This window comes from Nyctereutes procyonoides, unplaced genomic scaffold, assembly GCF_905146905.1.
Source record: "Nyctereutes procyonoides isolate TBG_1078 unplaced genomic scaffold, NYPRO_anot_genome, whole genome shotgun sequence".
In the NCBI taxonomy this organism is placed as follows: domain Eukaryota; kingdom Metazoa; phylum Chordata; class Mammalia; order Carnivora; family Canidae; genus Nyctereutes; species Nyctereutes procyonoides.
Genome location: NW_026575131.1, coordinates 54441427 through 54468441, shown reverse-complemented (window position 1 = coordinate 54468441; position 27015 = coordinate 54441427). Strand labels below are relative to the sequence as shown.

Below are 27015 nucleotides of genomic sequence, written 5' to 3'. Positions count from 1 at the left end.
CGGGACGGTGACTCTTATGGCGGGGGGTGGAGGGGAACGGACGACGACACGTAAACTGAGCCATATGGTTGCCCCAGTTTACTTCCTAGAGGTTCCAAGGCCATAGGCGGGGAAAGAAGGACCTGAGGTAAGGGCAGGGTGTGGGATCTGCAAGCTGAGCATAAGTCAGCATCTAAAGAAATCAAGGCAGCAAGAAATCATAGTACTGGAGAAGAGGTGCTGCATAAAAACAGCTCCAGAGAGCTGCAAAGGGCCCCCAAAGTAGCACCCAGGTGAAGTACCCCCTGGAGGTTAGGGAGAAAACTGCCTGTAAGAGCAGAGCAAACAATCCCCAGGCTCAACGCCTCAAAGAATTCATTTTCCAGAGTGAACTTGACGGCCAGGATGAAAGAGCTTGCAATTCACAGGGCATTAGGCTGAGACCTCAGAAGGGTGCTGCCCGGGGAGTAGACAAAGGTAGCCCCAAACTCAGGCTGCTCAGACCTAATGAAGCCTTACAGCAAACCCAAGGAGGAATAAGTAACTGAACTGTGTCCCAGCAAAAGCTCAAGAATGTTTACCGGGACACATAAATAACTAGAATACAACACGTAAAGCACAATGTCTGGTGTCCTATCAAAAATGACCAGGCAGGGGGATCCCTGGGTGGCACAGCGGTTTGGCGCCTGCCTTTGGCCCAGGGCGTGATCCTGGAGACCCGGGATCGAATCCCACGTCAGGCTCCCAGTGCATGGAGCCTGCTTCTCCCTCTGCCTATGTCTCTGCCTCTCTCTCTCTCTCTGTGTGACTATCATAAATTAAAAAAAAAAAAAAAAAAAAGACCAGGCAGGCCAAGAAAGGGGAAAATGACTCTAGTGAAGAAAACCAACCAATAAACAGAGATCAGGAACACATTCCAGTAATAGGATTAAGGGACTATGACATTAAAGTTACTTCCTCTATATCCTAAACATTCAAGAACTTGGAGATACCACTGAGCATGTTAGGTAAACACATAGGAAATATTTAAGAATGGCCAACCCGAAATTTTGGAAATAGGACAGCCAGCAGATATTACAAAAAAAAGGATGAGGGAACTTGGAGACGTAGCAACAGAAGCTACCCAAAATGAAAGAGGAGAAAGACGAAATAAACCAAAACAGAACCAGAGCAACAGCGGACTGCAGGACCACCCGTGGCATCATTAAAAGCAAGAAACACAGGAAAAACTTAGTGGATGAAACCACAGCACACTTGCAGCACGAACTGCTCCAAACCAGTGACAAAGAGACCCTTCAGGTAAGCTAGACGGGAAAGACACCTGTGTCCTAAGGAACAAAGTGAGACCCACAGCCAACTAGTGAGACGACATGAGCCAGCAACATGGAGGTGGCACTGCTATCTGCTCCCCCCACCCAATTCTGCCCCAGCAAAAACAGCTTTCAAAACGAAAGCAAAGGGATGACAATTTTCAGACCTACAGAAGCAGCAGGAATTCATCCTTGGCAACCCTGTACTCTAGGAAACGTTAAAAGAGGGAGGAAAACAATACCCAATGGGAACCTGGATGTCAACAAGAGAATAAAGAGCGCCCCAAAAGATGAACACAGAGATAACTAAAAGCCCTTCTTATTTATGTAACTCTTTAAAAAATAACTGTTTAGGGCAGCCCTGGTGGCGCAGCGGTTTGGTGCCGCCTGCAGCCCGGGGTGTGGTCCTGGAGACCCGGGATCGAGTCCCATGTCGGGTTCCCTGCATGGAGCCTGCTTCCCTCTCTGTGTTTCTGCCTCTCTCTCTCTCTGTCTATAAATAAATAAAATCTTTAAAAAAAATTAAAAAGATAAAAAGTAACTGTTTAGTGCCGCCTTCAGCCCAGGGCGTGATCCTGGAGACCCGGGATTGAGTCCCACATCAGGCTCCTTGCATGGAGCCTGTTCCTCTCTCTGCCTGTGTCTCTGCCTCTCTCTCTCTGTATCTCTCATGAATAAATAAATAAAATCTAAAAAAAAAAAAAAAGTTCAGGGCAGCCCGGGTGGCTTAGCAGTTTAGCACCACCTTTGGCCCAGGGCATGATCCTAGAGACCTGGGATCGAGTCCCACATCAGGCTCTCTGAATGGAACCTGCTTCTCCCTCTGCCTGTGTGTGTCTCTGCCCCTCTCCCTCTCTGTCTCTAAAAATAAATCTTAAAAAAAACAAAACAAAACAACAAAACTGTTCAAAGCAAAAAAACAAGAAAGCCTCCCCCAACCCAAAAATGTCAAAACCCAACCAATAAGCCAAACAAACATATTAATAAGCCAAGAATGTACTGTGTTGCTTATGAATCAGAAGTAAAGCTGTGATGGCACCACCACAAAGGCTGGGAGGGAGGGATGGTGGGGAACTGTTAGCAGGTTCACACGCCCTCTCGGGAACGAGAATCTTACTGAAGGACAGACTGTGCTGAGTCTTGTAACAGAATTCCTAATAAGCACAGTCACCAAAGAAAAATGTTCTAGTTCAACCAACGGCTCAAGGAAGAAACCAAAAGACAAAATATCTTGACACAAATGGAAAGGAAATACAACCCAGCAAAACGTACGGATGCAGCAAAAACACTAAATGGCAAAGTTCACAGTGACTGAGGCCCACATCAAGAAACAAGAAAACAGCTCAAACGAGCTAACTTTACACTTCAAGAAATCAAGATACAGCAACACTGGTTATGTATACTAGTTCCGGCGACAAATCATTAAAGTAGTCAAATGCAAAAAGCAGTAAATACAGAGAAGGGATCCAAGCAACAGAACAGAAGAGAGAAAACACGGAGCCAGATGGCAAATTGAAACCCCACTGTATCAGTGCTTGCGTTAGGGACACCTGAGTGGCTTAGTGGTTGGGCATCTACCTTTGCCTCAGGTTGTGATCCTGGGGTCCTAGGATTGAGTCTCTCATGGAGCTTCCTGTGGGGAACCTGCTTTTCCCTCTTGCCCATATCTCTGCCTCCTCTCTTATGAATAAATAAAATCTTTTTTTTTAATTTTTTAAATTTATTTACGATAGTCATACAGAGAGAGAGAGAGAGGCAGAGACACAGGCAGAGGGAGAAGCAGGCTCCATGCACCGGGAGCCTGACGTGGGATTCGATCCCGGGTCTCCAGGATCGCGCCCCGGGCCAAAGGCAGGCGCCAAACCGCTGCGCCACCCAGGGATCCCTGAATAAATAAAATCTTTAAAAAAAAAACCAAAAAAACCAAAAACGAATGCTTGCATTAAACGTAAACTCATCGGATACTCTGGAGAACTGAAGGTACAAGCCAGCACCTACGTAGTACAGAGCCCCTGATCAGGACACAAGAGCCCTGGATCTGGCTCTGACCACCTGATTCAGTCAATGTGAGCAAGTCCCCTCCTCTCTCCAGACCTCAGAATCCCCGACTATGGATGACTGGACAGGGGCAGGAGGTTCAGGTGGGGACAGTATCCATCATCTCCACCTTCCCAGCAGACCCTGGGGTCCATGTTTCCACTTGTAGAGATGAAGGCTGTCTCCCGGCAGAGGAAAGCCCCCCATCTATTCATAGCACCTCATCCAGGGCCCAAGGGGACAGACCCTCCTGAGACACACAGATGCCATGCCTCTAAGAGATGAAGCTTCCTCTTCTTCCCTCTCTTCAAGGTCAGAGGGCTGGGGGCTGAGCCAATTACAGGGTCACATAATTTTTCCATCAAACTAATTATCCTTGCAAGGACACCACTTCTGATGGCCCTGAGACGAGAATCCAAGACCACCTTGCCTGTCCCTGCCCCCTGGCCTTGCCCTCTACCTTCATGGCAGCCTTTGAGTAGTTCATCCAAAGGATAGACTTGTCCCCTAACAGGGCCCAAATCCCACGGCATTGGTCCAGTGCTAAGATCAGTGGCAAGGCCAACTCTATAATCACTCAGGCCTCGGCTTAAACAGCACTTATTCAGCAAGGTGCACTGAACCCAAGACCCCTCACTAGATTTGGTCTCCCTCTCACACACTGATGATGGCTGTTATTTTCCTGAGTAAATCCACCGCAACGCACTGCATTTACGTAAGTGATCTCTCCAGCAGCTTGTTAAGATCTAGGACAGAGCCCTTACAGCTGCTGCTCGGCTTCGTAACTGGAGGCCAAATCCAGAAGTCAGTCAACAAAATAACTGATGACCGCATTACAGGCTTCACAGCCCTCCTCAAAGACCTTCTCTGTGAAGACTTGTTTTGTGAATACTGCTTCTGGGTCCTGTCCACTCAAGTCACGAATGCATTTGCCAACTCCTACTCGGGGACACAGATCTGAGCAAAGAAATGCCTAAGGCAGGCAGGACATCCTGCCGAAGCTCTGCCTGGACTCCCTGCCAAGGGTCACCACCTCCCCAACCCCTCGCCCCAGCACCCAGCAGACCAGGGCACTCCCCCCAGCTTAAGGTCAGACTGCTTCAAGATCTAATTCCAGGACAATGAAAATTGGTTTTAAACATCCAAGTCCCTGCAAAGCTTCTGAATTGTGTTATTTTCTTTCTGCCCCTATGGACTGCCTATTCGTTGATTTATTTTTAAATCACTATCCTGTTCTACTTCTTGGACTGTATATTTAAAAATGTGGGAATATTTAAGGTCAACTCTTCACTTACTGTTTGGGAAAAAAATTCAGCAGGCCAGCTTTAAGTTTTGGATGGGCTAAAGACCAAGCAGTTTCTTTAAGAGAAGTTAAAATGAAGCATAAGACTGTTTAGACTGCAGCTGTTTCCATATGTTTTCTGTAACACAATGAACTACCTGTTGCTTATTATCCACTATCAAGGAGAAAACAAGGCACACTACCCCCAGACCAGGTGGGCCTTTTCTCCTTCGTGGTTGTTTTTTCCTTTAAAAACCAGCACCAAAATAACAAATAAAAAATAAAAAAATAAAACCACCACCAAAAAAACCTCCAAAACACACAGAAAGGACCACCAAGGAAATTAACAACAGAAGAAAGAACTCTGCCAATTCCTGAGTTTGTTATTGATCACCCAATAGAGGCTGGGAGGCAGATGCTGTGGGGGCGGGGGGTACACACCTTCCCATACTTGTTGAAGAGGTTCTTCAGATCGGTGGCTCGAGTGGTGGACGACAGTCCACTGACCCACAGGTTCCTGCCAGAACTGCTGCTGGTGCGACCTGCTGCAGAAGGGAGAGGATCAGGCTTTATCCCCAGACCTCATGGGAAGTGCGCCCTGCCTCTGAACACACGCAGCCCACCCTTCAACCCCAACTACATCCAACTTTGCCTCTTCCAGTCTAAGCATTTATAGGATGGAAAACAAAAAAATTGTGTTGCAAAAACTGTTCCCTCACCCAAGGAATCATCAAGGTCCTCATCGGTTACAAAAGGAAATCAATTTGGATGACCAATTTTCAACCGGGACGGCAGTTTCTACAATCTTGTTCCGTTAATATAATGGGCAGAATGGGACCGTAATGGGATGTAGCGCACTAGGATTTTCACTATCCCATAAATGACAACCACAACAGAGACATAAACCACAGAAGCTCACCAACATTTCAATCTAGTCTCTCAAGATACCGCTAGGTGGTTACTTCCGGTAATCCTCAACGAAATCAAGGATCCCCAGTGTGGGTACCTGTGAGCCCCTCCCTCCCCAAATAAGGGATCCGTAGGCAGCTCCCTGCCACATTAAGTTAAATCATACCTTTTTCGTCTTTAATGATTGGCTTTATATCTTTTTCTTCCTTAAAAGAGCTAGAGACAAAAGTGAATGTTACTCACATGGGAAGAAAACGAAAGAGAACTAAATTAAAAGTATGGTATGTGCTAAAACTGAATACCTACCAGAAAATTAGTCTGAAATAAAATTTTAAGACACCTCTGCAAGCTTCTATAGGAAATCTGACCCCCAAGATACAACGTCAGATTCTTAAAAGTCAATTGGATTTAGCTGAAGATAGCAGTTAACAATTTAAGAACACAACCATAGTAGGTTGAGAAAAAGAAAAGGAATAGATTCGCCCATTAAAAATACACAACGAGAAATAAAACATTGTTTAGAAGTAAACTACAATTGCATCAGTCTGGCTGGCCAATTGCAGAAAAAACAGCTTATGTGTGTCATTAAATGACCAATGAAAAGGAGATAGCGTCTGGTCTAAAACTGAGAAAAAACAAACCTCATTTTCTGATCAGCGCCCTCACTGGCTGAGGACTCTTTAGGAGCCGGAGGGACTTCATTACAAGCTTCAAAAGCAAACTTCTTCACGTCTTCTTTGCTATCTCTGGGGTCTGGGCTTGAGGCTTCCTGGGGCGCTTCCGCGGCCTCCTCGCTAGAGGCTTCCGTGTGCTCTGAGGCTTTACTACTCTGCTCAACTGGCTTCTCTAGCCCTACAGGCTCACAGTCCGTCCGCGCGCCATCGCCTGGCTGCTCCACGGGCTCCCTTTTCACTACCGCTAACAGGGTGTCTGCCCTGCTCGACTGAGCTTGTGCTGTTGACTCGCTGGCCAAATCTAAATCACCCTCCTCCGGATGGGCGCTGCCAAAAAGGTCCTCTTCCTCCGCAAGCTTTCTGTCTGGCCCCACGCTACTTGTATCCTGTGCCAAGGGCTGCTCCAGCTCGGAACCTTCTTCTTTTACTGGCTCAGATTTACAAGTTTCCCCCAAAATGTCGAGTATTTTCTCATTTTCTACGGATTTAACAGGAATAGAATGGCACAAGGTTTAATTACCAGGGAAATAAAGCAATCACAAATGCGGAACTGGCACGGCTGCCATACTAACACGAAGAGAACCGCTAGCTACACAGAGATTGGAAAACCCGCGGGTACACAAAGTGACAGTGGTTACACTACCTGCGCTCCGACTGCTACGGTAAGCCGCTACGCTACATGGAAGAGAAAAGGCCCCCACAGACTCAGACACCTACAACCACGTGGCTGCTTCTCGACAGTCTTCTTCGTGTTTGTCTTCAAGTGTGGGTCTTCAGGCTTAGTTTTCCAATGTCCAAGGTGCTGAATCGAACGCGGTCGCCATTCACTGAACAGCTCAATTTCCCAATTTCCTTGCATTTCTTTTAACGCAACGGTCCAAAACGCAAACCAGAAACTCTTCTGACGGCAGGAGGGCAACGCAGTCCATAAGGGGAAGAACACGTTGCAAGTTTTCCTGAAGAAGCTCCGTTTCCTCTTCTGGTATCCAGTCACTTCTCAGGTCATAAGTGCCCTGACAACCGCTTTACCCTGCCTTAACTGTGTTAATCAAAACGACTGCGGCAAAATATCACAAGATCTGTTTCATGTGTAGAAACACATGGAAGAATCACAGGGGGGATTACTTAAATGCCACTCTACGTGGTCAGAGAGATGAAAATAATCGCTACATCTCACCAAATATATTTGACCTCCAGAAACCAGAACGGCACTTCCACAGATCTGGTGATACGAGTGGGTTTCCAATCTCTGATCCTTGTACGATCTGGATTGTCCACCATTAAAATAATTTACACCACCGTACATAGCTTAGAATATATAGATTGAAAAAAAAAAAAAAAGAGTGGGAAAACTTTCAAACCATTAACTGTTGTGTTTCTCTTATCAGTACCTGGCTCCAATAGAGGTTCTTCAATATCCTATTGTAAAAGAGAAAAGAAAAAAATCCACAGGGCACTTAAGAACTGGGCAAATACACGTCCCTGGTAGATACAGCTTCAATCACGTGTGAACAAATACCTGTCTCAAACAACTTTCTCCACTTAGAACATGTTCCATTCTGAGATGATTCAGTGAGGACCAGCCCATGTTGTTGGCCTCTCCCTCTCTTGAGGGTCTGGCCACCCCACCTCAAGTCTGAGCTGACCTAGCAGCCCCTGGAGAGGGCAAAGATAGCCACAGTGAGAGGTTGCAGAGATGGTGACTGCCTTCTAGATCCATGCTTGACTTGAGAAAGATCTATTTCTCCCCAAATGAGCTGTTATTTATAACTGGAACCTGCCAATAAGACCATATAGTTTCCTCCTCTCAAAACCTTCCCCTGACTTCCCACTGCACTTAAGACAATAGGCCAAATACCTTCCCTGACCCACAGACGTGGATAGTCTGGCCCACACACACCCCCATCTACAGCCTCACCCCCGCCTCTCTGCCCCTACCTTGTGTCCTGCATGCCTACATTCAGCCCCTCTCCCTCCTGGCCCAAGGTACTCCCCTTCACCAGGCTAACTCCTGACCCATGTGTCTGACCTCAATTTGGGTAGGGGTTCCTCTGGGGAACTTCCTCCCTGAGGAAGCGTTTACAGCCCAATGACCTGAACAACTCCCTTGAATTTTTTTCCCCTTCCAGTTACCTTCTTGTTGGTTATTACGCCACTCCCACTAAAAGGCAAATAGGACCGTACTTGTGTGGATGGACTTCTTACCCCAGGCACTCAGCTCAGAATCAGCACTCAACGAATCATTTTTACACACAGATACATATCCTTTTACACTACAGAAAATCAACCACTCTCGTCACATTTCCAACCACGTAACGCCAAACAACAGTTTCTTACCGGAGGTACTTTGAAGTCCAATGATGAAGCATCCAAAGTGTTCTCGAAGCCCTCCCCATCCACCTGAAAGGCAAATGGAAGACCACTTAGTGGAGACAGAGTTGTGCCAAGGCCTTTCTAAGTGGCCTACGTGTCTACTTCCCTCAAGTGCCCACCCACCACCTGCAAGTTCACTGTTGGATTATTCAGTATCTTGCCAGCCTCCTGCCTGTTCCAGGACTGGGTGGTACCGCACCTCTGTGAGGGTCTCACAGACACCAGGTGCTCAGTCAGTACTGGCCCAGGAAGGTACATATTCAGTTCCTAAGCAGCGATTATTTCCTAGTCGTCCACATTCGTGAACCAGACACGATTTCAGGGCAGGACTCAAAGGGAAAATGAAGAACTTCATACTTCTCTGATTTCACTTGGTAACAATACTTTTTAAAAATAATACTTGGGCACTTTCTCCTAGGGTGCTTTATTTAAAACGTTTAACTGAGGGGCACCTGGGTGATCCAGTGATTGAGCTACTTCTTTCAGCTCAGGTTGTGATCCTGAGGTCCTGGGATCAAGTCCTGCATCAGGTTCCCCTCAGGGAGCCTGCTTCTCCCTCTGCTGAGGTCTCTGCCCCATTCTCTCTCATAAATAAATAGATAGATAGATAGATAGATAGATAGATAGATAAATAAATAAAATCTTTAAGAAAATAAACAAGAAAAAAACCCCACTGAGCTGGTATCTTTTTTTTTTTTTCCACTGAGCTGGTATCTTAAACGTCGCTCAACTGGAAAGCTTTTTACCTTAAGTGAAATACAAAAACATGCCTTCCCAGACTTTTTTTTTTTTCCCTTTTCCACGTTTGAAGTTTATGACCTGGATGCTTTAACTTTGAGGTAAGAAGGGCAGCCCCGGTGGTGCAGTGGTTTAGCGCCGCCTGCAGCCCAGGGCGTGATCCTGGAGATCCGGGATCGAGTCCCACATCAGGCTCCCTGCATGGTGCCTGCTTCTCCCTCTGCCTGTGTCTCTATGAATAAATAAATAAAATCTTTAAAAAAAAAAAAACAAGCTATGAGGTTAGAAACCAAATCTGTGCTCTGGAAATAATTAACACATAAGATCACTCAGAGAGAGGCAAGCAAGTCAGCTGCTCAATGACATGCTAGGCCGAGGGGCAGTGATATTTGGAGTTTGTGACTTTTGACCATTAAAGTTTAAAGTCCAGTCCTACGAAAGCACTTTTTTCTCCTTCCAATTCAAAGCTAGAATGCCTTTAAAAAAGAGAGATAACAGAAAACCAAACCAAAATACAAAAAATACCACCCAAACTAAGAGGGCTGAGTATGCCAAGAAGTAAGATCAAAATGGCAATCGGTTTTAGGACGGCCACCAGAATTCTCCACCAAATGCTAGCAGTGAAAGCTTAAGAAAGCAACATTGCTAACAGAATTCAAGCCCTCTTTTACATACAAGGATGTTTTCCTTTCATGGGAGGGGTACTTCTGAGGGCATGAATACTCTCCTTTACTCTTTGGTCTTTTACTATAACCACCCTTTGCATACAATGAATCTTAAAAACAAAATAAAACGGGATGAACCCACTGATAAGATTCTGAACTGTTTTTGTTTCTTTTTCCACACTTTCTTTTAAGATGTTTTCCAAAAGAAAACACTCTCACCTATGGGGTCAACCTTTTATGACTTATGCTTAGAAAGAGCCTCCGACCCTTCTGTAAAAGTACTGAAGGAGCGCCTAGGCGGCTCAGTCAGTTAAAGTCTCTGCCTTCAACTGACTTCATGGTCCCAGGGTCCTGGGATTGAGTCCCACATCGGGTTCCCTGCTCAGCAGAAAGCCCGTTTCTCCCTCTCCCTCTGCTCCGACCCCTGCTTTTATGCATGTGTCCTCTGTCAAATAAATAAAACTCCCCAGCATCGTAGAAAAGTGAACCATTAGTTAACATCTGACTTAACGTTGAGTTTAAATAGATATAATTTACCATGAAGTTTTAGACACAGGACTCCGTGTTTATGGTGATGGCTGACTTGGCAGTGCACTATTTAATTAACCGCCAGCGTGTTTTCCCTCAGGGCTACCAGCATATTCCACTATGTCTTCAAGTTACCTACAGCATGCTCTGTGAGCTGCGCCGGGAGCTCCTGCAGTTGTGCTGCCACGTAGTCTTTGCTATCACAAAGGGAACCGAGAATGCTGTCAGCACCGTCCTCCCCAAAGTCGGGAGCACTGCTATTCTCAACTTCACTTTCTTCCAACACACCAACATCCATCATATCGATGTTCTGCAAGCTCTCTAAACCTGCATCCATATCCTCCTGTAAAGAGAAGGCAAGGTGTCAACAACCAGGTGGCTGATCACAGAACTGCTGGGGTCTCTACTGTGGATGCCACATACCTGCCCGTCTCTGGAATCTTCTTCCAGGCCATTGTCTTCTGTACCTTCTTCTTCCATCTTTTGTCCTAATTACAAAATAAATTTTCAGTCACATAATACTCAGGTTCTGGCCTTAAAAACGTGCTAATCTTTTATTCTAGAACCACCACCACCCCCACCCCCCGCCCAGGAAGGGCGTGTGCTGAAATGTCTGACAAGGAATTAAAAACATAAGTCATCTATCTAGAAACTACACGTAGCCCAAACATTCAAAAGGGAAACAAATCACAACAGTCTGCTCTTATGTGGGATGCCAGTTGTTCTCAACAGGGGAAGTGGGGTGGAATTTAGCAATGACTGGAAACATTTCTGGTGTCACAACTCACGGATGCCACTGGCATCTAGCGGGTAGTGACCACAGATGCTATCCAACATAAGATGGTGCACAGGATAGTGCCCTGCCAGAAAGAATTACTTACCCCAAACTGCCAACAGTGCCAAGTTTGCAAAACACTGCGGCCCACCAAAGAGTGTCTTACAACTTTAAAACAACTTATGCTTCTAAACAATATTTAACGATATTGGAAAATGCCCACCAGGGGAAAAAAAAAAAAACCATACAGAGTAGACCTAATTTTTGTTTGTATGCAATCAAGTGTAAAGCTGCATTTATAAAATATACACACGAGAATGACTCAGGCAGTCACCAAAAGGGGTGAAGATACACGGCAGCAACATTAGAGATGATTCTACTTTCACGTGCATACTTCTTACATTTTCTAAAGTATCCAAAGGTACACTTTCTATAGATTTTTGAAATGAGAAAGCTAAATAGAAGAGATATCAGTCTTTGAGTACAGATGCCAACCGTAGTGTGTACCCCTGAAGCATCTTCTGCACCATCGTTATGAACAATGGCTCTGTACTCTTTAATACTCTCCACAACACCAGCAGGTTTATCAGCTGCACTTGACACAGGAGAATTTGGTTCAGCTCTTAAAAGCACTCTAAAGATGTTTGGTAGCAGCACCCACTTTCAGGGCCTCTAAAGAGTATCCCGCAATACCCACAAAGGATGTCGGCAGGAGGGATGCAGACCAAAAAGTGCCCTCAAGGAGAGGGAGATTGACAAACACTGGGCAGAGAGGCTGGACACCGATCCTAAGGGCCTGGCTTCAGCTACCTAAAAGCTGAAGGCGTGTGGGACAAAGATGCAAGAAACCCTGATTCAAAATTGTCACCTTTCAAAACACACCCACAAAATTAAAAAATTTTGCCTATTTAAATACAAGTTAGTTAGAAGGAGGTTTCTTGTTCTAACTCATGATGATGTTTTTTCTCAGAAAGCTTCACAACTTTTTACTTTTAAGCAACCTTGGAGACCTAATTTTGACCAGGACACCGTGAGGGCCCAATGCTTCATATAACTAACCATGTGTGCAGACACCTACAGAGAATGACACTGTCTCAACAGCCCACCAGAGCTGTCCTCTGCCCCAGGGCCCAGGCCACCCCTTTCCTCTGAGCCTCTGGCGACCTCTCAGAAAAAAAGGAAGGCGAAGGGACTGGTGTCCTTCTCCTCCCAGCTACAGCTAGCTCTACTGCCACCAACATTTCTTTTCATCTACAGAGTACTACCAAAGCTTTTTTTGACAAAACGGTAAGTCCAAGCACTTTTACCATCACCTAAATTGTAATCCAGACATTTGGACACGTGCTGGAAGCACTTGGTTAAGGTTCGGTTTGTCTAAGGATGCAAAGATCCCTGTTAAGAGCCAAGAACACTGATTAGTAAGCCTTGAACCTCTCAGGTTTTAAATGAGCACCTACATTAAGAACTTTCGAATGAACACATACACATACACATCCCTCACTCTGCGCTCACTCCGCTAGTCAGCATTTATACCTGACCACTCTAGGGGCGGCAAAATCACATTGCGTTAAAATTCAACTTAAAAATAAATCTCTTTTAAAACCTAAACAGTTTAGCCTTTCAGAACACACATACAAGGTTTTAAACAGACAAGTCATGTGAAAGTTCTTCTAGAAAAGTGCTTATAAAAAGGTAAAAAAATCACTGAAAATGTTACAAGGTAATTTCTTTTCCCTTTCTAAGCATCTATCCTCCAAGGCCTAAATACATAGGTTTATGTCCAGCCATGACAATTTTTGTGTTGGCATTTCTCAAGAAAATAATCCTCATCCCCCAGAAGTTCCTAATTACATTGTCCCTACTCCTATAAAACCTAATGAGGATGAACACCAATGCAGGTAACAAGGTTTCAAAGTTTCATGAAATTAAATGCTTCCAAAAATAGCTAGTACCACCCACAAAAAGAGACAAGGCACTAATCGATGTCACAAAGTGAAGGAACCTTGAAAACATGCTCAGTAGAATAAGGCAGACACAAAACACCACATGTTATAGAGTTCTATTTACATGACACAGAAGTGTCAACTATGTAGTGCCAGGGGCTGTGGGAGGGGCACGTGGGGAGCAAGTGATAACAGGCACAGGGGCTTGTTTTTGGGGTGATGAAAACCTAGAATTTGATAGTGTTGACAATCACATAACTTTGTAAATACACCAAAAGCAACAAGCTATACGCTGTAAATGGGCAAATTGTACAGTATGTAAACAATACCTTAATTAAAAAAACAACAAACCTCGCTGCAGGGCACCTGGCTGCCTCAGTGCGTAAAGCATATGACTCCTGATTCTGTGATTTTTAAGTCCTGATCCAAGGTTGTAAGTTTGAGCCACATGTTGGGTGGAGAGAGGACTTAAAAATAAGATCTTAAAAAAAAAAAACCCACAAAACCTCACTGGTAAAAAATAGGGTGGGTGCAAATACTCCAACAATCTATTTTGGATCCTTAGAGATACTGGCTTCTAGTCCGTCTCAGATTGGTGTCATCTTCTTTCGTTTAAAGTCCCGTTTTTGAACCAGGAAGGAAGCCACGTAGCGAACTTGGTCGCTCAGAGCAGATTTAAGAATGTGCCTCACTCCGGTTCTTTCTGAATCCCAGGACAAGAGTTGAGATGTCTTTAACACACACTTCAATTTTACCTGGCACCTGCACATCTCTCTACTCCTCCCAGCACCCAAAGAACTACTTGCAGGGTAGTGAAAATGAAGCCTACTTGTTAAATGGGAACAACGAAGGGCAATGACATCCTCCTGGCCTAGAGGACAGAAGCGGCGTTAAAAAAAAAAAAAAAAAAAACTTGATCCCGTGTAAGTAAGTTCTCTACACGCTCAGGCCTCCAGCAACAGTAAAGTACAAGCAAATACCTTTAATACACCTCTTTGCTGTCCTCTTGCTTGTGGCTTCCAGTGCAACACCAATTTCATCAGGATCCTGCCCTTCTTCCTTAACCGCCTGTTAGGGAGAGATGGAACTTTACAACTGGTGGAGAGCTGCAGGGCACGTGTTGTTCTCTTGTTAAGCAACAACGTCCAGCAGACAAAGTCAAACACGCTCCCTCGCAAAGAGCAACTCTGGGTCTGGTATCTGGGCGGCAAGCCCAACAGGCACGGGTTCACCGGGATGAACCCGGCCCTAGGCGCAGAAGACAAAGGGATGCGAGTGGGGGGGCTCCAAGGTGCGGGTCAATGACCAGGGCTAGAAACTGCCCCACCTTCCGCTTTAGTAAGGTGAACAGGAAGGGGCGCCGCACTGGGTCTACCACCTACGGAGGAGGGCTGAGTGGCGTTCCACCAGCTCGGTCTGACACTTGGGGAGAAAACCCACTAGACAAATGGGGTAGAGGGTGTGTGCCTGGCGGAGGCGGGGAGGGAGGGAGGCGGCTCAGTGCCTCTTCCCCAGGACTGCCGCCCGCCTGGGCACTCCGGGGTCAACTCCAGCTCTGCAAGGAGCTCGTCTGGGTCGCGCAAGACCATCCCTCCACACTCAACCTGGGGCATCAACGCAGGACGGTGCAGGGCGGGAGGCGAGGGAAGGCGCACCCTTTAGGAAGCACCCTGGGGAGACCCGCTAGGACCTCAGGGCGCCGAGCAGGAGAAGAGCAGCGGAGCGGAGGGCACGACCGGAGCAGAGCTCCTGCAGGGGGAACAAGCACGACTCCCTCTCCGGGAAGGTCCCAAAGCCTCGTCACTCCTCTGTTCTCCACGGGAGGAAACTGAGGCGCGGGGAGCAGAAGGCACCTACCCAAGGTCACGGACCCGGGTCCCCCCCCCGCTGGGGCCCGGAAGGAGCCCAGGGGCCGCCCGGTGGCCCGAAGGACGCGCTGCCAGCACTGCCGAGGCGACCAGCGGGGAGCGGGATCACAGGCGAGGCACAGAGAGGGGCGGTGACGGGCCAAGGTCACACAGCCCGGCCGGCCCGGCCCCCGGGGCCCCGCGGGCTCAGTCCCCGGCGGGAACGGTGGAGGGGAGGCGCCCGCGTCCGCGCGCCGCGGTGACAGGCCCGCGCGGGGGCGTGCCCCGGCCCCCCGCTGCGCCCCGGGACGTCGGGCCGCCTCACCTTCTTGAGCCGCTCCATCAAGACGCTCTTGTTGCCGCCCGTGTCCAGGTTCCGCTTCTTCAGCTCCGCCCGCAGGTCGATGACCCGCAGGTCGCTCAGCCGCCGCGTCCCGGCCTCAGAGGCGCCCGATCCCACAGCGGCTGTGCCAGAACCCGACTCGCCGGACCCTGCCAGAGTCTCCGCCATCCCAGGTTCCGCGTCCCCCGCCACCCACTTCCCACACCGCCGGCGGCCGTAGCGGCTCTGAGCACAAAATGGCGCCGCCTAAGAGGAAAACGCACTCGCTTCCTCCCGCCCCGCTTTCCGGCCGCGCATGCGTGCCGCACACGCCAGCTTTCTTCACAGCACGCGCCCTCGCGCGTCGACCAACCGCACGTTCCCCGCCGCAGTGCGCAAGCGCCGTAACTGCAGCACGCATGTGTGACGGCCGTGCGCGGCGGGAGGCTGTCGACATGCAACGCGCCTGCGCACAGCCCTTTGAGCGCTCACCACGCATGTGCACACGCGACCGGCAGCGTCGGCTCCGCGCCGGGTGCGCCTGCGCAGAAGAGAGGCGCGCCAGGGCGGCTGGAGCGGTTCCCTCGCAGGCGGCGCCATTTTGTGCTGGGTGCCGAGATAAAACCGGCCCGGTTCTGTGTGAAGTGGGCGGCGGAGCCAGGGTCCCTGGAATGGCGGAGACTCTCTCAGGCCTAGGCGATTCGGGAGCGGCGGGCGCAGCGGCTCTGAGCTCTGCCTCGTCGGAGACCGGGACGCGGCGTCTCAGCGACCTGCGGGTGATCGATCTGCGGGCGGAGCTGAAGAAACGGAACCTGGACTCGAGCGGCAACAAGAGCGTTTTGATGGAGCGGCTCAAGAAGGTGGAGCGGGGGCCCTGCGGGGGCGGCCGGGACGGGGGGCGGGGGGGCTCCGGGCTGCTCCCCCGGCTCCTCCTGCCGGGCCCCGGCGGGATCTCCCCGCGCGGCGGGGCCCCGGGGGAGGGAGGAGAGTCCGGGCGCGAACCGGCGCGGGCGGCGGGCGGCGGGGCCTGGCGGGCGGGGGCGCCCGCGGAGGGCCTGGCTCTCGGCCGCCCCCGAAAAAGACGGGGAGCCCCCGCGCCCCGGCTTCCCGGGCGAGGTGGGGGCGCCTCGGCCAAGGTCACACGGCCGTGCGGACGGGGCGGCGGGACTGGGACCCGGGCCGGCCGCGGGGCTCCCTCCGGGCCCGGCAGGGTGGACGCGCCGGGCCCACGCTCGGAGGTGGTTTTTTTTTTTTTTTTTTTTTTCCTTTAAATGTGAATGCTGCAGCCGTGGGTCGGGGAAGTGGCGCGGAAAGGGAAGTGCTGTCTGCGATGGCGAGTGGGAAGGAACAGACGCTGGCGGGCGGAGCGGCCCGTCCCCGTCCCCGTCCCCGCGCCTGGGCTCCGGCCCCTGCGGCTCTCCGCGGCCCTCCGCGGCCTGGCCCTGGGCTCCCAGCGCTCCCAGCGCTCCCAGGGCGCCTAGCGCCCTTCGGCCCGTGTATTCTGCAGGGAAAAGGGGAGAGCGCGCTTCCGTGCTATAGGATTAGGCGAGATTGCATGCAACGGGCCTGGCGTGCTGCCTGGCACAGGTCGGAGAGGATCCCTGTCCCCATTGGCCGCCCTCCTCTGTGCCACCGTTCATCTGCAAAACCGGGGCCCTCATCCCTATTCTGGGGGTGGGGGTGGGGGTGGGGTGAAAAGCATGAGCAGTTCAATGTTCGGGTCGCCCTGCTTCCCTTTTTTTTTTTTTTTTTTTTTTTTTCCATATTCTTGTTGGCTTCTTTGCTTTTTCTGCCGTTCACCCCCCCTCCCCTTTTTTTTTCTCTTCTTGAGCCTTCTCCCGTGCAATCTCAGGCTCACCACCCCCAACCCCTGCAGGCAGTGTGATTTGCGACTTCTTCCACCCTCCTGGCTCCCGATCTGAGGACCCAGGCAGGGTATTAATTATTACTGGTGACTGTTAAGGGAAGTAGGGATTGTTTCCATTTTCATGAAGGAGAAAGCTGGGGCTCAGAACGGTGGGTTGGTTAAGTTCAGAGTCAGTTGGGCTTTTCTGGCTTGAGCTTGTGTTTGTTTCACCGTGGAAACCAACTTCCTTTACTCCTCGGGTTTCGGCAGGTAGTTCATCAACTAAGGTGTTCTAGAAAGAATGCCACCAGGGCCCCGGGTCTGCAAAGCCAAAGTGGGACCTTTATCTCCTCTACTCGCAGTCTGCGAGGCTGGTAGGATGGCATTGAGAACCTTCCCGTCAGATTGGTAGTGGAAACGGGCCTGTGACTTCAAGGATCCTCCCTCTCATTTCTGAGGCATTTTACATTTCTTTTTTCTGTTTATTTTCTCAGAGGTATGGTCGTAGTACATAAATATCATTGGTTTGTACGTTTATCTGCTCTCATCGAGTGCATCTGGAATTGTTGGTCATTTTTTCTTTTTCTACTTCTGGCATATAGCTAGGGTCCTTTTTCTGGTCATTTTTCCAGGAAGGGCAAATGAGGAAAAGGCTGAAGGAACACAAAGAGTGTAGTTTCCCAAGCTCTATAAAGATGACTCATAGCCCACAGCGTCCCTAGGGATGATCCTGTAAACACTGCACCCAGAGAAGACCTATTGAGGGGCAAAATGGTACAGCTCTTGTCTGGGGCAGTTCTCTCTTCTCCTAGGGGTATTCCATAGTCCTCTTTTGCCAGCAAGAATGGGAGGGACTTTCTGGTTGTGCTTTCCTTGATTCCAGAAGCAGAACTCCCAATTCCTTTTCCTCATGCTGGCTTTGGAGAAAAGGGAGAGATTTTCTCTGTTCCTGGTACAGATTCGATGTGGAGCCCCTAAGCCCCATTGCAAATTGAGACTTCCACAATAAGAAACTGCTGAGGATCTGAAATTGTTTAAACTATTTACAAATTAAACATGCTGTTTGAAGTGTTTTTTTAAGATTTTATTTTATTTATTCATGACAGACACAGAGAGAGAGAGAGGCAGAGACACAGGCAGAGGGAGAAGCAGGCTCCATGCAGGGAGCCCAACGTGGGACTCGATCCCGGGTCACCAGGATTACACCCCGGGCCGAAGGCGGCACTAAACCGCTGGGCCACCAGGGCTGCCCTGAAGTGGGTTTAAACAGAACTTGTGTTTGTAGAATAGTACAGTAACAAGAGAAAGGGTTATATCAGTAAAACCTAAAAGCAAAGCCCAGTATTCAAGGATATCACTGATGTCGTGCTCAGTAAACATTTGCTGCTCACCTCCTTGGTGCTACGCGCTGTGCTGAGCGTGGGTGCAGACTGTTCAAGGGAATGATGAGCTCTTGGGTGGGAGGTGGGGCTTGCCAAGAGGTGGTTATAATTCCCTATCCTTTCAGGTAGGTCCCTTAGTGGTTAAGAGCAAGACCTTTGGAGTCAGTCATAGATGTGGGTGATCTGATGAGGTGGTATGGGTCATGTCCAGTCTCATGGCACACACAGTACATCTCAGCCAAGTGAGTAAGCGTTTTTTCCAGACAGTTCCAAGAGTAGGCATGGGGATAGAGAGGATGTCACGGAGGGTCGAAGCAGCATATTGCTGGGTGAAATCATAGGAAATGGAAGACTGTGCTTTTTGAGTTCCCTTGGGTCCAGGAGGAATAGGATGAACTAGATTGTGGTGACCTTAGCATTAAGAAATAAAGTTGATTTCAGAGCCTTTGTTCCAAGATAGAGCAAGACAACAAGTGGGTAGGGGTAGGCCCTTTCCAGATCAGCAACCTGAAGTTTCTGTGAAAGTCAAGTCTGTATGCTGCCCTTTTTGGTGAACTTTTTTACCCTTCCCTTCAGGCAATTGAAGATGAAGGGGGTAATCCTGATGAAATTGAAATTACCTCAGAAGGAAACAAGAAGACCTCAAAGAGATCCAACAAAGGTATGAAGGATTTTATAAATGGTGCAAATGTTGAGGACTTTCTTCACAATTGCTTCCTTTGCTAATGAGCCTGTTTACTTGGCTGTGTTTGGGAGCTGTGGACTACCCTGTGACTCCAAAAGGCCTAGAATGAAGTTGTGCATTTCCTTTAAGATCCCTTCAAGGGCAGCCCCGGTGGCCCAGTGGTTTAGCGCTGCCTTAGGCCTGGGGTGTGATCCTGGAGACCCGGGATTGAATCCCATGTCGGGCTCCCTGCATGGAGCCTGCTGCTCCCTCTGCCTGTGTGTCTGCCTGTCTCTGTCTCTGTCTCTCTCTCTCTCTCTCTCTCTCTCTCTCTCTCTCATGAATAAATAAAATCTTTTAAAAAAAAATCTTTTCTAGTGTATTTTGTTTCTCTTGTACTTAGGAATTCAGACCGGATGAAAGGGATATTTACATATTGATCTTTAGGCCTCTCAGCAGCCCTTGTTTATCTAGACTCTTATCCTTCTTTACATAGAGTATTTAGGACTGCTTGGGTCTCCTATTTCTCTGACTTGCAAAATATATCTTCTCTTTTAAATATCACCTGGCCAAAACAGTTGTCTTTTCCACCGACGTTGCTTTTAAAATTGCCTGCTGCATAAATGCCATGCTCCACGTGGTATTAGTGATCTCCACCATCTGACTCCAATTTCCATTTCTCTCTTCTCCCCTACAGCCTTCCTCTACTACATCTTGGGGGTTTTAATCAGGTCCTGAACATGTGCTTCCCTCTCTTGGTCCTTTTGCTTAAACTTTTGTGCTCTGCCTACCCCTCTCCTCATGTGTCTGCATTCAAGTCCTTGATGGTCAATAGGATTTGTGATCCTGTCAACAGCAACTCCTTCTATCTTCAGCCCTCTGCACTGTGATGACCTGGTTCCTTAGACCTTGCTTGAATACTTATGTTACCCTGCCCGATGTAGGCTCTATCTTCTTGTCTTCTTTAGTATTTACTCAGTAATTTCATTTAGTAATCTTCAACTACTGTTTGAAGAAAGAATCAGCTTAAACTGGGCATTTGAACTGTTCTAAAACTTCACTTGGTTATTGGTGGCTTTCTTGCTCAGGCCCCAAAACAAAATGAAATATTCGTATTACCTGGCCAGTGGTGAAAAATTGGGTTTGGAATGTAAGAGACAGGGACCAAAGTCAGCCACACTGTGTGGTGTAAGCTCTTGGACGACAGCAGTCAGGCGACCTAACTTTGGAATGAAGTCACTTCTGTGGTCCATAGTACATTGTGCATTTTTGGCTTTGCCCAAGTAGAGTCCTGGAAAATCACAGTCATACTGGGGAAAATAGAGCTTGTTGGACCTCCTTTTATGTTTTCTCTTTTTTTTTAATTTTTATTTATTTATGATAGTCACGGAGAGAGAGAGAGAGAGAGAGAGAGAAGCAGAGACATAGGCAGAGGGAGAAGCAGGCTCCATGCACCGGGAGCCCGACATGGGATTCGATCCCGGGTCTCCAGGATCGCGCCCTGGGCCAAAGGCAGGCGCCAAACCGCTGCGCCACCCAGGGATCCCTGTCTCTCTTTTTTTTTTTTTTTTAAAGATTTCATTGATCCATGAGAGATACAGAGAGAGGCAGGCTCCATTCAGGGAGCCCGCGGGACTTGATCCCGGGTCCCCAGGATCACGCCCTGGGCTGAAGGCGGTGCTAAACTGCTGACCCTCTCGGGCTGCCCTCCCTTTTCTTTTAGATAAAAAAAAAAAAGGAATACTTATTGTAGGTGTTTTGTTGTTGTTTGTGTTTTAAACAGGTATTAAGTAAACTGTAGATGCTCTTTTTTCCACAGTAAGGAGGCACCCATTATTAAAGGTTGGGCATACTTTCCAGCTTTTCTGTATGTATATGCTCTTTTTTTTTTTTTTTTTGGTTTTATTTATTTATTAATGAGAGACACGGGGGGAGGGGAGGGACAGAAACATAGTCAGAGGGAGAAGTAGGCTCCATGCTGGGAGCCCGATGCGGGGATTCGATCCTAAGACTCCAGGATCACGCCCTGAGCTGAAGGCAGGGGCTACACCACTGAGCCACCCAGGGGTTTATAGAGATACATATACAGCTATGAATGTATTTTTAATTCTTTTTTTTTTCTTTTTTCTTTTTTTTTTTTTTTTTTTAGGAAAATCCTAGCTCACAAAATATTTTTTAGGTTTTTTTTTTTTTTCTTTCACTTACCATGTCAAGGACATATTTCCATAGTGCTTACAAGTATAGAAAGACCTTAGTCTTTTTTTTGTAACCTTAGCCTTTTTAAATAGCTTAATTGTAACGTTTCTTTTTTTTTTAATTTTTATTTATTTATGATAGTCACAGAGAGAGAGAGGCAGAGACACAGGCAGAGGGAGAAGCAGGCTTCATGCACTGGGAGCCCGACGTGGGATTCGATCCCGGGTCTCCAGGATCGCGCCCTGGGCCAAAGGCAGGCGCCAAACCGCTGCGCCACCCAGGGATCCCCAATTGTAACGTTTCTTATCAATGTACCACAGTTTACCTCATTGGTCTCCTTGTTATTAGATGTTAAGAATTTTTTTTTTCCAGTTTTCAAAGTTTTTTGAGAGTGAGCAACATTGAGAGAGAGCACCAGTGGACAAGTGTGGTAAAGGGCAGAGGGAGAAGGAGACTCCCTGGTGAGCAGGAAGTGCAACGTGGGGCTCAGTTCTGGGATTCTGGAATTACCAAAGGCAGACACTTAATGGGCTGAGCCACGCAGCCGCCCATTTTCCAGTTTTCGCTTGGCATTTCCAGCTTTCGGTGCTGCCATGAACCAGAAATATGTCTGTGTAAACAAATATGTTTTCTGATAACATAATTAGAAGTAGAATTCTGAGGTCAAGGATATGTGCATTTTATTTTGAAGTAGCTGCTGACAAGTAGCTTTTCAACAGGTTGTGCTGTACAACTGGGAGGGGGTGCGTATTTAAATTCTCACTGAATGTTGAGGATTATTTATATTATATGTTGCCTCTTACGTAGGAGGGAAGTATTACATTTATCTACATTTCTGCACAGGTAAAGTTTTCATTTACATCTCTTTACAGGTTAAACAGCTTCTGGTGATTGGCTCTCTGTATTTTCTGAACTGCCTTTTCATTGCCCTTTGCCCACTTTTCTGCTGAGTTTGTCTTACTGACTTGAGGGCTTGCTCTCTATCAAATGTCGCAATTGCTTTTTCTAGTTTGTCATTTGACTTGTTCGTGATGTTTTGGTCGTTCAAGTTTTTTTTTTTTTTTTTTAATTTTTATTTATTTATGATAGTCACACAGAGAGAGAGAGAGAGGCAGAGACACAGGCAGAAGGAGAAGCAGGATCCATGCACCGGGAGCCCGACGTGGGATTCGATCCCGGGTCTCCAGGATCGCACCCTGGGCCAAAGGCAGGCGCCAAACCGCTGCGCCACCCAGGGATCCCTGGTCGTTCAAGTTTTAATCTTTAATACAGTCTGCATTGTCCACCTATAGATTCTAGACTTTGTTGTCTTTAAAAGGCCCTCTTGGGCATCTAGGTGGTTAAGCATCCCACTCTTGGTTTTAGCTCAGGTCGTGATCTTGGGGTTCTGGGAGGGAACTCCTCCGCCTTGGGCTCTCTGTAGATTCTGCTTGAGATTCTCTCCCTTCGTGGGGATCCCTGGGTATCTCAGTGGTTTAGTGCCTGTCTTTGGCCCAGTGCATGATCCTGGAGTCCTAGGATCGAGTCCCGCATCGGGCTCCCCACATGGAGCCTGCTTCTCCTTCTGCCTGTGTCTCTGCCTCTCTCTCTCTCTCTCTCTCTCTCTCTCTGTCTCTGTCTCTGTCTCATGAATAAATAAAATCTTTTTTAAAAAAAGAGATTCTGTCCCTTCCTGTCATTCCCCCTCCACTCCTCCCATCCACTCATGTGCATTTGTGCAATCTTTTTTCTGAATAGGTAAAAAAAAAAAAAATTTTTTTTATAAGATTTTATTTACTCATGAGAGACACAGAAAGAGAGAGGCAGAGGGAGAAGCAGGCTCCATGCAGGGAACCTGATGTGGGACTCGATCCCGGTACTCTGGGATCACACCCTTAGCTGAAGGCAGACTCACTCAACCACTGAGCCACCCAGCCTCCCGTGTTTGATTCTTTATGCCCTTCCCCAATCATACTCCCTTAAGCCCCCTAACACCCACCCCCCACTCCCCAGAAAACAGTTTGTTGTGATTACTTCCATGATGGATTAGTTTTGCCTGTTCTAGAACTTCATGTAAAATGGAACCAACCATTCAGTACAAACTCTCAACAACCTTACTACATTTTAGCAAGGGTTCAGTGAAAGTAAGTTTCTTTTTCCTGCCCCTTTTAGTGAACAAACTGAAAATGCTTTGAAATCTGCATATGAATTATTTTAATCACAATCCTAGACTGTGTCAGGCAATCTCAGCACTTCTCCAGAATAGTTTGATACCAGCAATCTGTTAAGCAAAATCTTTTAAAATAGTTAATCAGAAAAGTAAACTTAACTGGAAAAGAAAAGTTGATGTGTTTGCATTTTAGTTCTTAACTGTGCGCTGGGTTATTTTGACACAGGTTAAGATTAGAGAACAGATGAAAGAATCAGAAGAAATTTTCATGTGTCCTTCATTCAGACCCCCCAGATATTGGCATTTTACTAAATTTTTGAGCTACTTCAGAAGGGATGGCTGGCAAGGGGCCCCTTTGGCCCACCTACTACAGTATTGCCTGACAGCAGCCGGTATTACAGAGCCCTAGTTGTCAAAATTGAGACATTAACATGGATATAGTTGCCTAAAATGAGACCTTCTTTAGTTATTAGGTTCTTCATAGCTCAAAAGGAAAAATAATCCAAGGTCATGCATTATACTGAATTGTCATGTCTCTGGTTTTCTTTTATCTGGGGCAGTTTCTAAGACTTATATTGTATTCCTGTATTATCATTTTGGAATTGGACAGACCATTTGTTTTGAAAGCTGTTTTTCAAATTAGGGTTGGTTGGTTTGTTCGTTTTATTTTTCTCTCTCATTAGGTTCAAATCCTTCACTTTTGTCAGCAGTACCACCAGAAATGTTACTCTTCCTCAGCATGTCTTCTCTGGAGGCACATGTTGTCTATTTGAGTAACTGACTTTAAGTGCTAAGTTGGTCAGGTTTCTTCTCTGGAAAGTTACTGTCTTACCCTTTGTAATTGTATCTTATGAGGAAGGTACTTTGAGACTTCTGTAAATACCTTGTTCCTCCTCCACTAGTTTTAAGCACCCATTGGTTGTTATCCATTGGTGATTTTCTAAATTTTTTATCCTATATACGTTTATTATTTGCTTTTCTGCCATGAGGGAGGATGGCTTGCCCTTCTCCCTTAGCATTGTGAACTTAGATATTCTTATTTTGTTAAGTAAGGTATAAACTTATTGGTGGTTATAAACTTTCTGGTAGTTATTTTGATGTTCAGATTGTTCCAGTAAGAACTCTTCAAGCTGGCTTACGTGTCTTTTTGACATATCCATATCACTCTTCGAGCACTTTCTGGCAAAAGAAGGTATTCCAGTCTCTTGTACTTTGCTGCTGTACCTTGGGAATCAGTCATTTCTTCTAGATCCCTTGGTTGTACTTGTGAAGAGTGGTACCTTGTAGGCCAGTGCTAGGTTTATAAGGTCTGTTGGACTGAATATGCCTCATAAAATTAAATCCTGGTGAAGCAATCAAATTAGCCAATGACAGCTTCAGAAATATGAAAAAATAAAGTTCTGGCTAATGTGAGCAGTGCACCAACCAAATCTGCTAGCCAGTTAAAATTGTTTATTAATTGATTCTTTTGAATTTTAGAAGTGGCAGTGATACTTGTGAGTCAGACTTAAGCAAGGTAGATATTAAAAAAACAGTTTAGTGTTCTTAGATGACAAAAATAAAAGGAACTATTCAAGACCTATGACATGGCTAATCTTGAGAAAGTTTCCCTAGATGTGATGATTTCATTTTAGAAAGTTGTCAGTTACCCCCAGTGTAATCTAAAAAGAAAGTGTATAAGAATAAAATTGTGAAGAATCAGTCATGTAGAGTTCTAATTTTAATAGGAAGATACCAGAAACAGGGGGAAGTGTGAAGATTTTCTTTCTTTCCTTTTTTTTTTTTTTTTTAAGATTTTATTTATTCATGAGAGACAGAGAGAGGCAGAGGCAGAGCGAAAAGCAGGCTCCACGCAGGAAGCCCGATGCGGGACTTGATCCCGGGACCCCAGGATCACGCCCTGGGCCAAAGGCAGGTGCCAAACTGCTGAGCCACCCAGGGATCCCCAGATCTGTCCATCTTAAAGGTGGTACTATGGTTGCCTGGCTGGCTCAGTCATTGGAGCGAGCAGCTCTTAATCTCAGGGTCGTGAGTTCAAATCCAGCCCTGTGTCAGGTGTGGAGCCTACTTAAAATAATTAAAAGAAAAAATAGATGGCATTAATGAATTTTCAGTAGATGATGTTGGAACAGTTGACTGTCTGACGGTGGGAAAAGGTCTGTTCTTCCTCCTTCCATGGCAAATAGGAATTCTGGCTAGGATAGTACTTTCATAGTCACTGTGGTAAGGGAGACCTGAAATAACATTTAAGGCAAGACAAAAAGGCAAATAAACTCTGCTGCACAAAAGGTTTAATCTTTTCAGCAAAAGACATCATAAATAATTCAGATGCAACAGACTGAGAAAAAAGTATTATAGAATGTAAATATCCAGAAAACGCTAACTATTCCTACATATCAAGAAGGAAAACATGCAGTTTCTGGTTGTCAAAGTAGAAACTATTAATATGCAGTTCACAGATAAAAGGAAAAACAAGCATGACCTGTATACAAAAAAAAAAAAGATTCTCTTGCTAGTAATTGAAGGAAAGCAAATAAAAATAGAATTACCATTTTTACCTCTCACTCTGGTAAGAACTTAAACCGTTCCTAATAATCCTGTATAGGTGGGATGTGAGGAAGTAGGCAGTTTTTGGACATGGTAAGTTAATAAAGCCTCTTTGCACTGGGGCAACTAAACTAAGGAACATTCACAGTATTAAAGACGGAAGTGGATTAATATGTGGTGCAAGAAAATTAGAGTGTGAATCTTTTATTAGTGGAGTAAAATTGACAGTGAAATGAGTGTGACTCTTTAAGCATAAATGTGGTTGTATAATCGAATACATTTTAAAAGCAGTGACCTGCCCACACGCATCAGGCCACTCGGGGTGCAGTGGCGGAATCCCAGCAGAAGTCAGAGGAGGTAGTCTAACCAGTGAGTTTGGACATGATCCCTGAGGCAGAAACTGAACAGAGAGGAAGAGGAGATGGAATCCCAGGCAAGGGAACTAGGAACAGATTAGGGATGTCCGAGCAAAAGCAAGTAGAGCAATGCCTTGAGTTTGGAGGCTGTAAATAAGGATGATGTTTACTCTGGATGAAGATTTTGATGAGCACCTTTTCCCAGTACTCTGATTTATTCCAAAGAGCTATATTTTTCATTTACATCATTCCTGCATTGGTGTAAACACATTTTTTTCCTTCTTTTGAGAAAGTATGGTTCCTTTTCCTAAATACTGCTTCTTGGTAAGCTTCCCATCCAGGGTTGTACTTTCTATACTGAAGACTAAGTGTTCTTAGGAGCACACATTTTTTTTTACATCTTTGGTCATTTTTTGAGAGTTCACCCCTCTCCCCCCAGTCCCCAAAGGGGTTTGTGCTACAGCGGGCCTGTGCTATTGCTCTGGAGCAAACA

General features: G+C 46.8%; 2 protein-coding genes across 7 annotated transcripts in view; one reads left to right on the top strand and one right to left on the bottom strand.

Moving 5' to 3' along the window:
* Nucleotides 1–15651, bottom strand: part of SAFB2 (scaffold attachment factor B2) — a 33316-nt gene extending 17665 nt beyond the window's left edge. For 2 of the 5 annotated variants that reach the window (XM_055343233.1, XM_055343237.1), the window contains exons 1-9: nt 15386–15651; nt 14194–14281; nt 10919–10983; nt 10635–10838; nt 8529–8591; nt 7583–7610; nt 6159–6669; nt 5684–5733; nt 5050–5153 (exon numbers count right to left, since the gene is read on the bottom strand). In XM_055343233.1, the coding sequence (XP_055199208.1) occupies nt 5050–5153; nt 5684–5733; nt 6159–6669; nt 7583–7610; nt 8529–8591; nt 10635–10838; nt 10919–10983; nt 14194–14281; nt 15386–15571 (1299 nt within the window). In that variant the 5' untranslated portion in view covers nt 15572–15651. The remainder of the gene's footprint in view (nt 1–5049; nt 5154–5683; nt 5734–6158; nt 6670–7582; nt 7611–8528; nt 8592–10634; nt 10839–10918; nt 10984–14193; nt 14282–15385) is intronic. The other 3 variants (XM_055343234.1, XM_055343235.1, XM_055343236.1) reach the window with 3 other exon arrangements.
* A 271-nt stretch (nt 15652–15922) lies between these two features.
* Nucleotides 15923–27015, top strand: part of SAFB (scaffold attachment factor B) — a 36027-nt gene continuing 24934 nt past the window's right edge. For both annotated transcript variants that reach the window (XM_055343232.1, XM_055343230.1), the window contains exons 1-2: nt 15923–16242; nt 19187–19271. In XM_055343232.1, coding sequence (XP_055199207.1) covers nt 16054–16242; nt 19187–19271 — 274 coding nt within the window. In that variant the 5' untranslated portion in view covers nt 15923–16053. The remainder of the gene's footprint in view (nt 16243–19186; nt 19272–27015) is intronic.